Source organism: Brassica oleracea, chromosome C6 (genome assembly GCF_000695525.1).
Source record: "Brassica oleracea var. oleracea cultivar TO1000 chromosome C6, BOL, whole genome shotgun sequence".
In the NCBI taxonomy this organism is placed as follows: Eukaryota; Viridiplantae; Streptophyta; class Magnoliopsida; order Brassicales; family Brassicaceae; genus Brassica; species Brassica oleracea.
This window is the reverse complement of record NC_027753.1, coordinates 16,682,416-16,697,621: the sequence shown is the minus strand read 5'-3', so window position 1 is coordinate 16,697,621 and position 15,206 is coordinate 16,682,416. Positions and strand designations below refer to the sequence as shown.

The 15,206-nt window shown below is 34.6% G+C and overlaps 2 protein-coding genes and 1 pseudogene across 2 annotated transcripts; all 3 read right to left on the bottom strand.

The window, feature by feature from the left end:
• Positions 1–1,258: 1,258 nt before the first annotated feature.
• LOC106297597 lies at positions 1,259–1,980 on the bottom strand (annotated as a pseudogene).
• A 535-nt stretch (positions 1,981–2,515) lies between these two features.
• LOC106296334 (xylosyltransferase 1-like) lies at positions 2,516–4,747 on the bottom strand. Its single transcript, XM_013732448.1, has 4 exons — positions 3,964–4,747; positions 3,789–3,864; positions 3,586–3,701; positions 2,516–3,242 (listed from the first exon to the last, which is right to left on the bottom strand). Exons 1-4 carry the CDS (start codon positions 4,559–4,561, stop codon positions 2,728–2,730), a joined length of 1,305 nt encoding a protein of 434 aa, XP_013587902.1. The 5' UTR covers positions 4,562–4,747; the 3' UTR covers positions 2,516–2,727.
• A 7,423-nt stretch (positions 4,748–12,170) lies between these two features.
• On the bottom strand, positions 12,171–14,464 carry LOC106300731 (pentatricopeptide repeat-containing protein At5g39980, chloroplastic). Its single transcript, XM_013736937.1, has one exon. The coding sequence runs from the start codon at positions 14,353–14,355 to the stop codon at positions 12,322–12,324; it is 2,034 nt and encodes a 677-aa protein (XP_013592391.1). The 5' UTR covers positions 14,356–14,464; the 3' UTR covers positions 12,171–12,321.
• Between the last annotated feature and the right edge of the window lie 742 nt (positions 14,465–15,206).

Sequence of the window (15,206 nt, the reverse complement as noted above, 5' to 3'; positions counted from 1 at the left end):
AAAAAATATATAAAAATGCAAAATTAATTCGTTTTTAAAATTGATATATTCCGACGAATTGTGGGCGTCGGACTATACCGACGGACTATGGTTCGTCGGAAAATACCGACGGAGAGGGTTCCTCGAAATATTTCGACGAACCATTGTCTTGTCCGTCGGTATCTTCCGACGCCCCATAGTCCGTCGGTATTTTCCGAGGACTACGTTCGTCGGTATAATCCGAGGAACGTTCTCCGTCGGTATATAGTTTTTCCGATGAACTCTGGTCTCGTGTGTCCGCATCGGAATATCGTCGGAAGTTCGTCAGAATGCCGTTTCTCGGTATTCGTCAGAAAGTCGTCGGAAGGTCTGACGAAATTCCGACGAATACTTTTTTCCGACAAAATGATACCGACGAATTGGTTCGTCAGAAATTCGTCGGAATCGGTCTATTCCGACGAATTTCTGACGATTTCGGCCATCAGAATCCCTCTGTTTTCTTGTAGTGCACGTGCTAAAGTATTTAATGCACGCAAGACTTTGTGAAAGTTTTCACTGATAGTGAACTTTGACCTCTTGAATATGTCTTTTGTGTAACCATATTTTGAACCTTGACCAACAATAAGTAAAAATCTGGTCACCATTTCTTCAATGCATATATTCCGGGTATCTCTTAGACCAGTCTTCATTCTAATAAGATCACAAAACTTGTCAAATGAGCTTGGATACATGCGATATAGTGATCGGAAGTGCTCAGGGTCCTCTTTCAAAGCATTTTGAATGTAATCATAACCAATGTTAGTGATTGGCCGACGAACAGGGCGTTGTATGCGATTGTCACTCCTCACATACGTTGTTGCTATGTTATTTAACATCACCAGCAAAATGTCTAACTCTGACTCGTCTTCTTCCATTTGGTTTGCTTGCATTTCGTCATACATTTGTTCTACTTCTTCAAAGGTGCTCTCATGATAAAACACCTACAAAAAGAGATTACTATTTATATTAATAACTGAAATACACGAAGAATCTTTAAAAACTAATAGACTGACCAAGACACGAACAATAAAGTTACATAGATCATTTACCAGACGCTAACAATAAAATAAGCTACGTGGTATAACAACAGCATGAAATTTTGTTTTGCTAAAAGCAACAAAAAATATTTAAAAGCCCCATCATGTATATTAAACTAAAACCAGTTTGGTATTAAAAAAGCAATGATTGTAAAGAAATAACAAAAGAGTCTAAAACAAATATAATAAAACAAAGATCAATCTTAGTTGATATTGCTTTGGATCCAACCATAGCGTTCTTCTATGGACATATCAGTGAAGACATCTTTCATTCCCAAGGAATAGATAAGGGTCACCGCTTTAAATTTGATACGATCATCCAAATCAGGAACCTCTTGCATAGCATCCTAAACACTATTTTTCTTCTTTTCAGCATCTCTTTTCTCAGCTTCTTTTTGTTGTCTTTCTTCTCTCTGTGTTATGAAGGTAAGGATCTTGCTGGTCATCATTACCATAGCATCACTTTGATCACTGTTTATCTCAACTGCACTGCTAGATGCGTCTGATCGAGATCGTTTTATCGAGACAAATTTTTCCACACGCCTTTTGACACCATTTTCTGGGGATGGTTGCTGAGCATAAACATCATCATTGATGTCCTCAAAATTCAAGTTGTCTTGTACTTGACTGTTACCAACCATGAAGACGCGAGCATCTGTTGTATCACCCAAGCTAATTGCAGAACTACCATTAGCAGTTGCACAATCAAATATGATTTTCAAATCATCAAACTGTTCAGTACAGTCATAGCGTAAGAACTTGTGATTTGGATGTCCCTACAAAAAAAATTATACTTAATTATTATTGTTCTCCGTACTTTCCTTAAATAAAAATTATGGAATTGCCTAATGATGCTAAAGTATATAGGACATTTAATGATTTTAAATATTAAATATTTGACAACAATTAGTGTATCCACTAACATTTTTACTTTATTTTAAATTTAGATTTTTTCTGTATATGTTATATTTCTAATTTTAAAAATGATTATCAATTAGTAAAACTGTTAAAAATCTCACATTGAAATGTTTATGGTCTCTGGTTTAAATTTATTTTTATGACAAAATACAAATGATCACAAAATCATATAATAAGAAGTGTTATTGAATGGATATTATGACTATATATATATATATATTTAAATTAAAATGAACAAAATTGAACGTATATTATATATATAAATTAAATGTATTTATATATATTAAATTAATTATATATATCATTTAAATTAATTATTATTTTTTTGATAAAAGCTTTGAACAAAATTGACGACTTGATATAGCCGCGAGTTCTAGTTTCTCTTTAATACATGAAGTCGGTTGGGGAAAAAAAACAATAATGAGAGTAAACGTTCGAGGTTATTGCCAAGAATTACACGGATGTATAGGAGACAAAATTTCTCCAGCTTGCGGAGAACTTGTGGACTGGCCAGAGTAGAGAGTTAAAAAAGAAGTATAATATATGAAAATCTCAAAACTGTAATATGGAAATCTGTGAAAATGTGACAACAACAATACATTAATCTGTGATACAATGTCCCAAAAGCCAAAGTCTAAATTGTTCAGCGTCCTCACTTATACTCTTGAGTAAAAGAGAGATACAATCAGATCCTAAATCACATCTATTCCCAAAAAGCTGCTAGATCAATCTCTGTGATGTTCTGCAATGTGATTTACTTGCATTGTTTTGGTCGAAAATTCTCAGTAGATAACATCGAAGTAACAAGACTCTCCAGCCGTCTAGCACCTGGACCAGGCCTGATAACATCAGTATCACCAATAACAGCACAAGGGTCAGTCCCGTTTTCATGGCTCCCGATGCACCACCCACCAGGTGTAGGCATCCCAAAACCTCGGTTAAGAAGCTCCTCATCAATCTTGTCAAGAACAGGATCTTCTCTTCTGAATTTTCTAGCAAAGGGGGCATTGCTATTGACCATTCTATCCATATCTGCAAGAGTGAGATGGTGTGGATGCTGCTTAGGCGGATTGTCCCACGTTATGAAGTGCAAGTCGCTGTTTACAGTTGTGTTTCTGAATTCCTCAGCGTTGCAGAGAACTGTGTGAAAATATCCTTCCGGAGAAGAGAGAAAATTCGAGTAGTACATTAACACGGTCCGAGGTAGATTATCCCAACCCCAAATGCAATAGTCAATGAATGGCCGTGATAAAGCCATCCAAGCAGAGCCTGTTACCAAGAAACACAAGTTATGGCTGACTGATTCTGACAAAAGTCCTCCACACAATCAAAGGCAACAAACTACTTTTAAAGATCATGTCCACACATTTTGTAAATCATGAAAGTTTTTGCCTAGCAATCTAAGCACAGGGACTCAGTGTTGTTGAACCACTGAAAAGGAGTAAATTTGAGAAATACCGACCGAACAGAACAGCTATGGAACCTAAAGATAACCAATCAAGACTGCATATGCCTAGTAATAACAGTTAAACCAAACTAAAGAGCTAGAAAAGACAGAGACAAACAATAAAGTCTAGAACTTGCTCAGAGATGACTACAGTCTATCAAGAACCTGTGAAGAGCTTGAATGCTGTTGGGATGCTTCGTCTTTGCGTAACCCAAAAAACATCAGACTTTTTGTTCAAATACAGTCCAGGATCTATAATCACCGGTTTTGCTCTCTGTGATCTGAAGTAAAATAAAAAAAAAATCAAAACCTGAGTTTTACGAAATGATATACAAAAGATGTAAACTTGAAACTCTCTCTTCGCTTACGCTTTCCATCCAATGTTACTAGTATGATCAATGAAGTTCAAATCCCGCGGCAAATGCGAGAATATATGCAACAAATCTGCTTATTTAAAAAAACACACAACAAAATTCAAAAAATCCTGTAATAAAAGAACCAAACCAAAAAAAAAGTTTTCGACTCATTTCAGAATATTCTCACCATCTTGAGTCATAAGAGGATAATCAGAGGAGCTGAGATTGATGAACCAGTCCCACTCAGCTCCCTCCCTGAGCAAAATCGCCGCGGCGTGAAGCGTATTCGCCACCATCGTCGGCCCACGATACGTCACGAGGTTAGCTTTCTCAATCATATGAACGTTCTGAAACCTTCGGAACAAGGACGAGTTTCGAATGTATCCATGGAGATCCTCTCTCTCCTCGGGGGAAGAAGCTCTTTCCAGATGAACAACGTAGCGGTTGTTAGGATGGTAAAGAGCCAGAAGGGTTCGCCGGAGAGACTTCCCGTCGCCGGCGGATCCGGAAATCAAGTAAGCGAATCGCGGCGGATCGGGGAGGGAGGAGATGGGTCTGGGTTTGATCTTGGACTCGACGAAGGCCGATGACCCAGATCCGGTTAACAAAACGGGTCGGGTGAAAGGGAGGAAACGGGCTCCGGTTGGTGAAGTGAGGGTCGTGAGGAAGAGTAAGAAGAAAGCGAAGATTGAAGCGATCACTATAGGGAAGAGAATCCATCTCCTCTCTGAGTGGTGATGCTGATGATGCCTCGCATTCGAGTAATAGCTTCTCAGTTTCTTCATCGCATCTATATTCAAAGTCGACACAGTTTCATTGTCTTCTTGGAAAATTAAAACCCATTTTTTAAAAAACTTAAACTTGGAATGTAATTAGGGTTTGGTTTTGTTGGGATGATCAACGGGGAGAAGAAGTAACGTTAGTGGAGAAGAGACAGAGACCGAAGATGTGGAAATAACTAAAACTGTAAGGTTTACTGGTCAAGTGCATTAATTAATGTCACCAGATTCAGATCTTAATGGGAAAAAAGGAAAAAAATCTGGAATCTAGATGACGGGCCAATCTAAAAGCCCATTACTCTTGGAACTTATTAGTCAACGTAGGCCAGGACGTAAAATCCGGAACCCAAAATCCGATCCGAACCCGGATTAAAAAATCCGATCCGTTATCCGACCCGAAACGTAAAAATATCCGAACGGATTTTGTAGGGTGGTACAAAAAATATCCGAACCCGAAGTGTTATTAACCGAACCTGAACAGGTAATCCAAAAATCCAAAATTAATAGTCAATATAAATATTTTGAAATATATATAAGTATTTCAATTTTTAAATTTAATATTTGTGGTAATATTATATATAATAATAAATATTAAGTACACAATTAGTTATAAATAAATATTTTATAATTTGCTCATTGAAAAAAAAAAAAATTCTACTATGTATAAGACAATACATATTGTTTACAAATGATGTTTGTTTTCATGCTTGATTTAACATTTTATTGTTATTTTATCAATTTTATATGTGATAAATTTACTTCAAAATTTTTGTTTTTTACTTTGGTTATATTCGAACCGAACCGATATAACCCGAATCCGTATGATATATGATTACTTTATGGGTTTTATGATGCAATACAATTTTGAACCGAACCCAAAGTGTTATTATCCGAACCCGATCCGTACTAATAAAATTTTAGTATGGGACCTAAAAACGTAAACCTGAAAATCCGAAAATCCGAAAAATCTGATCCGAATGCCAACAGATATCCGAACGCTCAGGCCTAAGTCAATTTAAGGATTTTGTGTTGGTTAAAGATAGAAATGGGGGGTGCACAAAAAAAAATAGAAATGGGCGTTCCGTTCGGATTGAACTAAGTTTTGATTTTTTTTCTAATGACATGAAATTTAACCATATTTGGACATTCATTAGGTTGGATGTGATTCGAGCTTTTCGGTGCATTAAAATTTAAAACGAGGAAGAGTGTTGAAAACCCAGAGAAACTTAGAAGTATCGTAGATTAGTTGTAAAAGTTTAAAGGTTTCTACGTCCAGGTCCGAAGTTCGAATCATAGACCATGCAATTTCGTACATATTGCATATTATAAGAGGAACAAAACTTAAGTTCACCTCTAAAGTGAACCTTTAAATTCACATTCCCTCTTATTACCAATCAAAATACCACATAGATTAATAATAAAATACATTATATTTTAAAAAAAAATCTAAAATAAGTGAAAAAAAATAATGACGCTCATTTTAATGACGCTAACGCCACTAACTAAACCCTAAATCATAAATCTAAACCCTAAACCCAAACTCTATATCTTAAACTCAAATCCTAAACCCTAAACCCTAAACCCTAAACCCAAACCGTAAACTTTAAACCCAAACCCTAGACCTTAAACTCAAACCCTAGATCCTAAACCCAAACCTAGACTCTAAACCCAAATCTTAAATCCTAAAGAAACAACATCAACATTAACCCAAACCTTTAGGATATAGGATTTGGGTTCAGGGTTTACAATTTGAGTTTAGCGTATAGGGATTAGGTTTGGATATATGGTTTGAGTTTAGAGTCTATGATTTGGGTTTAGGATATAAGGTTTGGGTTTAGGGTTTACGGTTTGGATTTAGGGTTTAGGATTTGGGTTTAGGATATAGGGTTTCGGCTTAGGGTTTACGGTTTGGGTTTAGGGTTTAGGATTTGGGTTTATGGTTTAGGGTTTAGATTTAAAGTTTAGGGTTTAGTTAGTGACGTTAGCATCATTAAAATTAGCGTTATTATTTTTTTCAATTATTTCAGATTTTTTAAAATAAAATTAATCTATTTTATTATTAATCTAGGTGGTATTTTGATTGGTAATAAGAGGAGAGGTGAATTTAAAAGTTCTTATAAGAGACCCAGGTTTCAATTCCCGAAGAAATCGATTTATTAAACAATTATGCAGACTACGGAAGAAATGCTTACAAAAAATTTTCAACATGGTGCAAGTAAATCCAGCCATGTGTGAATTTTCATAGAAAGGCTTAGGTGATGCATTTAGGCATAGATCCGATTAATGCATGTCAATTTGTCGGTTGTTGAATCTTCTATGTAATATTTCTCATAATTGTAATATCATAATAAATCAGCGATAAAAAAATCCTGGTAAATTGGATCTTTCAAGTCCATTCGTGAATTAATTGGTATGTTGAGTTTTGATGAGAGGAGAAGAAAGAAAACCACAATTGCATGCAGATGCTGGCTTAATCCATATTATCATCTCTAGAAGCAGACATTCTATTGCGCACAGTGGAGTCGACTTGTTTCAAGATGAAGTTAGTTGTTATGTGCGTCAATATGTGGGGGTGATTGCTTATTTCTCTCCATCATAATGTGAGCTTGCCAAGAAAATAAATTTAGGTATCTTCGACTGATGTCTTCGGTTAAAATTATCAAGATTTGTATCTTCAGATCCAGTCGGCAGAACTAATATGCAGATGATGCATGTTAGCGAGTGTTCTCCATAGAGTCCTTAAGAAGGAGCACTGAAAGAAGAGATGATCTCTGGATTCCGGGGCTTGATTGCATATGAGGCGCAAATGATCAGTATGATTTCCCAAGTAAAATGAATAAAGTGAGGTCGATATATTTGTGATGGAGCTCGATGTATGATCGATGTGTGTGTGTATGAATGCAGTTGTGAGTGTTCTCTTTACTTGTCTTCCTCTCCTTTTACACTTGCCTTCGTTAAAATATCCACTCCTCCTCTTTCTCACACAGTTTTGGATTCTTTGGGGTTTCCTTGACTTGGTCGACATCGAACTCAAGGCTTATTGTTGAGCTTGACAACTTACTCCTGATCTCGGCCCACTCACTTGTTTCTGAGCCCAATTGTTCAAGCCAACTTTGATGGTGGATCAGGGTTCCAAAATTGCCCCGCCCCCCAGCCCCTTTTAGTGAGTTTCCGCAATCCGCATCTAAAAGGGGTGAACATCCAGGTCCTTATCCAGCTGATCAGTTCGTCGTTAACGAGAAGGCGTCGTGCGAGATCTTCAAGATGGACAGTCTATTTCATGCGGTTTCAAGATATCGACATTTGTCAAGTATCGCCGCCTTTGATTTGACACACTGTGATTTTTATTTCTCATCACGTGGTCGAGATTTATTTAAATAAAAATAAAATATATTTACACTCTCGAAAACTGCTCCCGAACCGTCTGTTCGGTTTCTATAAGTTGTAAAGTCATCATTTACTTTTTTTTATCAATCATATTGTGGGAGGCTTCATGAAGTGCTTCTTTAGGACTTAAGCTTCCATTTGTCCATATTTCTTTCTCCACCACAATGAAGCTAAAAAAATAGGAACAAGCTTCCAATGAATTAAGGTAAATCATAAGAGAAACCCCCATTCAAAACCCATTGTGTCAACAGAAAATACAAATTCCAATTTTTAGAAATCAGGTTTCTCGTTTATCTTGCAGGTCATATTAATGTGTTTGTCAGAGGTTGTTCTCAACTCTAATGGTGCTATATACAATACAAATGCATATCTCAAGCTGTCTAATTATTTCGTTAACAATCTATCTCTTTCAATAAAGATGAGACACAAAGAAAGATGATATACTAGGTATGCTTTCACGTGCTAACAAACGTCTGAGGAAGTTTGCAAGGTAACTATCTTATTATATAAGATACAGTCATGTGCCTAAACATTTGTTTTTCACACACGGTACTTTCATATCTCTTTTCATTTAGGGTTAGTTGGATTTCTAAGTAATCAGTAGGGTCTTATTACAATCTAAATTTGATGTCCTGTGTCAGATGTCTACATTGCAATGTTTATTTTCTAATCTTGGGCAGGTTTGCCGATCAAATCGGACTGAATGGGAAGACTTTAGCTGACGGAGAAACAAAGAATCATCAAAGATAAATTCACAATTGCAAGAGTTCCCACATGTATCACATGGCCTGTAAAGAATAATATAATTTGCTTAGGAAATAATAGGATTTTATGCCTAGATGAAATACAAGTAGGGTGTTATCGCGAAATGATTACGAAATTGCACTAACTCACTTTCCAAATTTAGATTCTTTTTCCTTATTTACAAAAGGTTTAGTTACTTTCTTCAATGTTTACTTCAAAATTGTAATTCTATTTTATAAAATCATAAAATATGTTCATTAGGCCATTTATATTATTTTATTGGTCATGCCCGCTTCATATTTGTTATTGGCCATACTCTGCGTTTTTTTTCAAGATCACTAATGTTAAAAGAAAGGGTAAAATATGATCTGAAAAGACCAGTGACATGTTAGTTCAGAAAAAAGAGGGAAGACGAGCTATTTCCCCACGAGAGGTATCGTATAGCACCAAATCTCCATCAAACTATGACCTCGTTCTAGATGTTTCTGAATTTAAAGTTCGAAACCTATTTCTCCATCAAACTTATGACTATGTCTTATATCTCCACGAAATAAAAGATCGAAATCTCAGACCCCACGAAATGAAATTAATCGGTTTTAGGCTCCAAATTATAACTGTAAACTTAACATAACCACATTTAGATCAGTATATGGCCCAATTAAGATCTGATTACACCTGCTAAACCACTAATTAAAACCCAGAACCGAAGAACCCCTTTAACCCGAGTTAAGAAACCTAAATAAAAAAATCTCCAATCGCAAAAGAGTGAAACGAAGAGATTGAAGAAGCAGAAGAAGGTAGAGAGAAAATAAGATATTGAAGAAGAAGGTAGAGCTGAATAGATTTGACCACAAAGCTTTGTGGGGGTGCTGATCTTTCTTTATGATATCTTAATTGTCTCTTTTCAATGTTATGACCACAAAGCTTCAAGTCATCAAAATTTGAAAATCATTATCTTACATAACTAGAAAACACAAACACATGGATCAGACGATTACATAAGCTGAGAATAAATTCAAGTTCACAGCAAATAAAAACAAACACATTCTTTACCATTCTTCACCACCATTCTTCAACATTTCTGTAGACTTAAGATCACCAAAAGGCCAACCAGAATCGTACATCCAATGACAAAGCCAGCCATCATCTTCTTCATCTTTGTTTACTCTCAATTTTGGACACAGAATCGTACATCCATGACAAGAAGCTCCAGACACAGTTTTTGAAGACCCAAACATCACTGCTTACTCTCAATTTCGGAAAATAGGGGAGAAGAGAATCATAAATCGATTTTAGGGTTCATAACTCGCTTTGTGAGTTTAAACCGAAAGGGTCACGGGTCGGGTCAAATCTGGGTAATGTTTAGTTCTGAACCGGTTTTCGGTTCACTTTTTGAGTTTTCTAGTTTGGTTTCGGAAATAACCAAAAAATTTCTTAACCAATATCGAATTAAGTTTGATGGGAAATACGTTTCAAACTTTAAATTCGGGAACATCTGGAATGAGGTCATAGTTTGATGGAGATTTGGCGCTATACGATACTTCTCGTGGGGAAATAGCTCATGGGGCAATGACAATGTAAAGCCGAATTTAAAGCTCAAAAGGTAGTGTTTAAGAGCATGCATGGTCGAGGGATATCATAAGGATGGAGCCATGAAGGATTGCAAACGACCCATAACTCACAAAGATAATATTATACTAACAAATTTGGGTTATGGAAGTGAAGAAATTGATTCCCAGACTTTGGTTTAAAGAAGTTAATCGATATTCATTCAATAATAGACACAACAATAAATTGAAACTAACTGTCAACAAATAAAAAGACTTCCTCTGAATCATGTGTTCTCCAAGGTTGAGACCTCATAAGAAGAGTAAGGAAAATTGAAACCATAAGAGGATACAAACTAATACATCATTAAGCAACAACATGCCAAAAAATAAAAATAAAACAGGCCAACAAACGTTTTTACATTTATGTTCATAAAAATGAAAAAAAAGTTTAAAAATCAAAAGTGTATGAAGTTGAAAAAATCTAATCCTCCAAATCACTAAAATTTTAAAAGGAAATAAAAATCAAGGATGCTAGATTGAAATAGAAATAATTTATATTTTTAATTTGTAATATTAATACAAGATTGAAGAATATTTTTACTGAATATATATATATATAAAACATAATGTTTTTGGATCATAATGTTGGACTGAAAATATAATCAAAATTCTCATAGACCATTAAACAGATGCATTGCTACTTAATATTGTAAACGAAATATAAAAAAAATCAAAGATTAAGTTAGAATGTATATAAAAGTGTATTTTTAATAACAATGTAACTAATTACCTGATTGGTATATTTAAAAGATTGTAATTGTAAGTCAAAATAATATTTAATAATAAAAAATTAAATAGATTGTTCATATCTATTGACAACATCTTGATTATCTTTTTACACTGAGTTTTAATTTAGAACTAAAACTCGATCCGCGCAACCGCGCGAGTTTTTGTTTTCATTTTTTTTTTATATAAATATTTTGTTTTCAATTCTAAATTGGTATATATTATAATATATATGTGTCTATCAATTTTTAAAACATAATAAGTTTACGGTATATTTTTTTCATTGAATAGATTGTTTCAAACTTTCACATGTATTTGTATTTTTTTCTATATATATATTTTTGGATTATTATTTCATTATTAAAATCGTAACTATATATATAAATATTAGTAAAATATTGTTTTATTGTAATATTCAAAGATATTGTAACATTTCACAAATTTAGAAAGTTTTTAAAAAATTAAACTTTTCGCTTCATAGATTTATATTATCGAGAAAATAATTAAACATTTAGTTTTTTTTTTTAATTTTTAAAATAAACTATATAGTTTAAAATTTGTTTTCATTGGTTTAAGGTAGTAAATATTAATCATTGTTAGATAATATGATTTTTGTTATTTAAAAAAAATCTTTATAATTTTAAAAGTTAACATCGACAAATATTTAAATATTTAACATATGTAGGTATAATATTACAACATTAAATTATATTTATTGGATTTATACTATGTATAAATCCAATGAATCATCTTATTATTGATAGCCCAATAAAAATTTCTGGTATGCCCAAAATTTAAATGATAAGATTAGAGATTAAATGTAACATGACTTTTTAGGAATATGTCTATTAGATCTATTTTAAAAAAAAATCATGCATGAATCAAGGTTGTGACTTCTGTTTTAATATATAAAGATTATATTTTAACTATAGTTAGATTGTGGAAAACTATACCCCAGTTCTCCATATTGCATCGAATAAATAGTTTTAAGTCCAAAACCGTTCCAACACATATCTATTTCGGTTCAATTCCGATTTAGGTTTTCGGTTCGCTTTAAAATCCCATGTCTTGTTTCAGATTTCAATATTAATAGTTGATTTTTTTTTTTTTGTGTGCAACAACAATATTAATACTTGATAGACAAAAGATAAATAAATTACTGGGTCCCGTTGTTAGTGCTTCTGGTCTCTGGATAATCTAATCAACAAATTAAAATCATAAATAAGTGTAAAACTGAAGCCGACAAACATCCAGATTGTTTTACTCAAGTTAACACAAGACGAAGCATGTTACATGATCTCATCTAGAAAAGGGCTTTAGAAGTCCTCGTTCTCTCATTCGATTCATGACTCTTGAAGCATCGTTTAGTTTATCTGCTCTCTCATACAAAGCCGCCACAACCAAATGCAACTCCTTACTATTGATGTTAGGATCAGACTCCAATCTCTCAAACAAAGATTCAACCATCTCAAAATCTTTCTTGGACGAGTATAAACTCAGCATCTGGAAATGAACTTCATCAGGAAAAACACATCCTTCCTCTTGCATCTCTCTGTAAACCGTATCCGCCTTTTCGAACTCTCTTTGTTTCCCATAAGCGTTCAACACTATAGCTATCGCGTTTGAATCCGGAAAATAACCAGCGCTTCTCATTTTCTCAAACACTTCAATAACATTCACGTACCTTTGGTTTCTCGAGTAAAGATTGATCATACAGCCAAAAACAGATATGTCTTTTACCTCCCCAGAATCAAAAGCTTGTCGGAAAACCCACGTGGCCTCTTCTATTCTCCCAGCTTTAGCAAGAATGGTGATAGCGGTTTCTCTAGGTATGTTATCAGGACGCTTTAACTCCTGTAGCAGACGCTTAGCATGACCCATTAGACCAACTCTTTCGTAAGCCACGATCATTGTCTGATACAGAACTTGGTCAATTTCAACACCTGAGCTCCTCAGTTTCTGAAACAGCGTTGCAGCTCGGTCTAGTTTACCAGCTTTGCCCCATATTGAGATAATCGTTGAGTATGTAATGGCGTTAGGTTCGATTCCTCTGCTCTGCATCTCCTGAACGAGATTCGTTGCCTTTTCGTGCTCCAGAGTCTTCCCATAGATCTTAATCATTGTGTTGTAAGTAACAACGTTCTGCTCAATGTCTTTCCTCTGCATCAACCTGAAAAGATGAATTGCTTCACCGAAAAGCTCAGCTTCACCATAAACACGGAGGATCGTGTTGTAGCTAACAACGTTTGGTTCAATATCCATTTTCCTCATACTCCAAAACAACCTATCAGCTTCTTTCACCATGTCAAGCTGACCATAAACATCAATCATTACATTACAAGTCGTGAGATCCAATGGACAATTCACCTCTTTCATCTCTGCAAAAACGGACAAAGCTTCAAGAAACTTCTGGTTCTCCACATAAACACTCAAAAGAGTTGAGTAACTAACTGTGTTTGGTTCCACACCAGCTTCCTTCATCTCATTCATAAGCAAACGAGCTTCTTTGAACAACTTAGCCTTTCCATAAACATTAATCATCGAATTATACGCAACGAGATCAGGCGTAATACCGGACTTCTTCAACCTCGAGAAGATCGAAATAGCCTTAGAGTAATCACAAAGCCTCCTAGACAACTCAATGAGGTTACTGTACAAGACGAGATCACCAGAAACACGGTCCTGTTCCATCTTCTGAAGCCAAGACAAAGCCGAATCGAACATACCTTCTTTACCAAACGAAGTAATAAGCGTCGAGTAAGTATACCTATCGGGAGCAAGAGGTCTCTGACGCATTTCGTCGAACAGTCCGTGTGCAATGTCGAATTGCTTAGCTCTCAACACGTTTCGGAGAACGACGTTGTAGGCGAACACGGAAGGTGTATACTTAGCTTCGTCGTGAACCCAATCGAGCAAGGCGAGTGATCTCTGCCAGTCTTGTTCTCGGGAAAGAAGCGAGACCATGAAGCGTATAGACAATTGTCTGTCTTTGTACAAAGAGAGGAGAGAGAAAAGCTCTTCCTCGTTATGGGTTTGGTGAATTGAAGCTAGAAGCTCGTCCATGTCGACTTTGTGGTCGAGAAAGGTGGATCTTTGGTACCTCCGATGTTTCTTCAACGATGTTGACTTCTCTGGTTGTTTTCTCCATACGTTTTTAGTTTCTGTAGATTGTGAAGATGATGAGGAAGAAGCAGAGACTGTGAAGATGAGACTGCGATGTTGTGTTGATTCAGGAGGTATGGTGAAGAAGGGTATGGAGGTGTAAATATGAGGTCTGGTTAAGGGTATTGATGGAAGAGAAGGAGATGATGATGAGCAGATGTCTATGTACATCTTCCACCTAGGAAGAGCAGCAAACCAAAACCTTTCGCAAAAAGCAACGTTATCTTTTCATATATGACCCCAAAAACGTTGTCAACTCTTCGACGCCGTTTTCAACACATATTCACAGCTATCAGAGTAATCCTCTGATCTAAGAAAGCAGGTTTCATAGCAATTAGACAATATTCAATTAATCTCTATCACAAATATGTACTGTTAATACCTATAATATATACTAATCCGCTCAACCGCACGAATTTTTGTTTTCATTTATTTTTATATAAATATTTTGTTTTCAATTCTAAATTGGTATATATTATAATATATGTACCTATCAATTTTTAAAACATAATAAGTTTACGGTATATTTTTTTTACTGAATAGATTATTTTAAACTTTCACATGTATTTGTATCTTCTTTTATATATATATTTTCGGATTATTATTTCATTATTAAAATCGTAACTATATATAAAGATTAGTAAAACATTGTTTTATTGTCATATTCAAAGATATTGTAACATTTCACAAATTTAGAAAGTTTTTAAAAAATTAAACTTTTCGCTTCATAGATTTATATTATCGAGTAAATAATTAAACATCCAGTTTTTGTTTAATTTTTAAAATAATCTACATAGTTTAAAATTTGTTTTCATTGGTTTATGGTAGTAAATATTAATCATTGTTAGATAATATGATTTTTGTTATTTAGAAAAAAAATCTTTATAGTTTTAAAAGTTAACATCGACAAATATTTAACATATGGAGGTATAGTATTAAAACATTAAATTATATATGTTTAATTTATACTATCTATAAATCCAATGGATTATCTATTCTTTAAATCCAATTATTGATAGCCT

Coding starts and splice junctions, on each gene's coding strand:
- LOC106296334 (XM_013732448.1), bottom strand. CDS start 4,561: ATGAAGAAACTGAGAAGCTATTACTCGAATGCGAGGCATCATCAGCAT. Junction 3,865..3,963: donor TCCTCTTATGACTCAAGATG/GTGAGAATATTC, acceptor TTAAATAAGCAG/ATTTGTTGCATATATTCTCG. Junction 3,243..3,585: donor AGCATTCAAGCTCTTCACAG/GTTCTTGATAGA, acceptor TCTTGGTAACAG/GCTCTGCTTGGATGGCTTTA.
- LOC106300731 (XM_013736937.1), bottom strand. CDS start 14,355: ATGTACATAGACATCTGCTCATCATCATCTCCTTCTCTTCCATCAATA.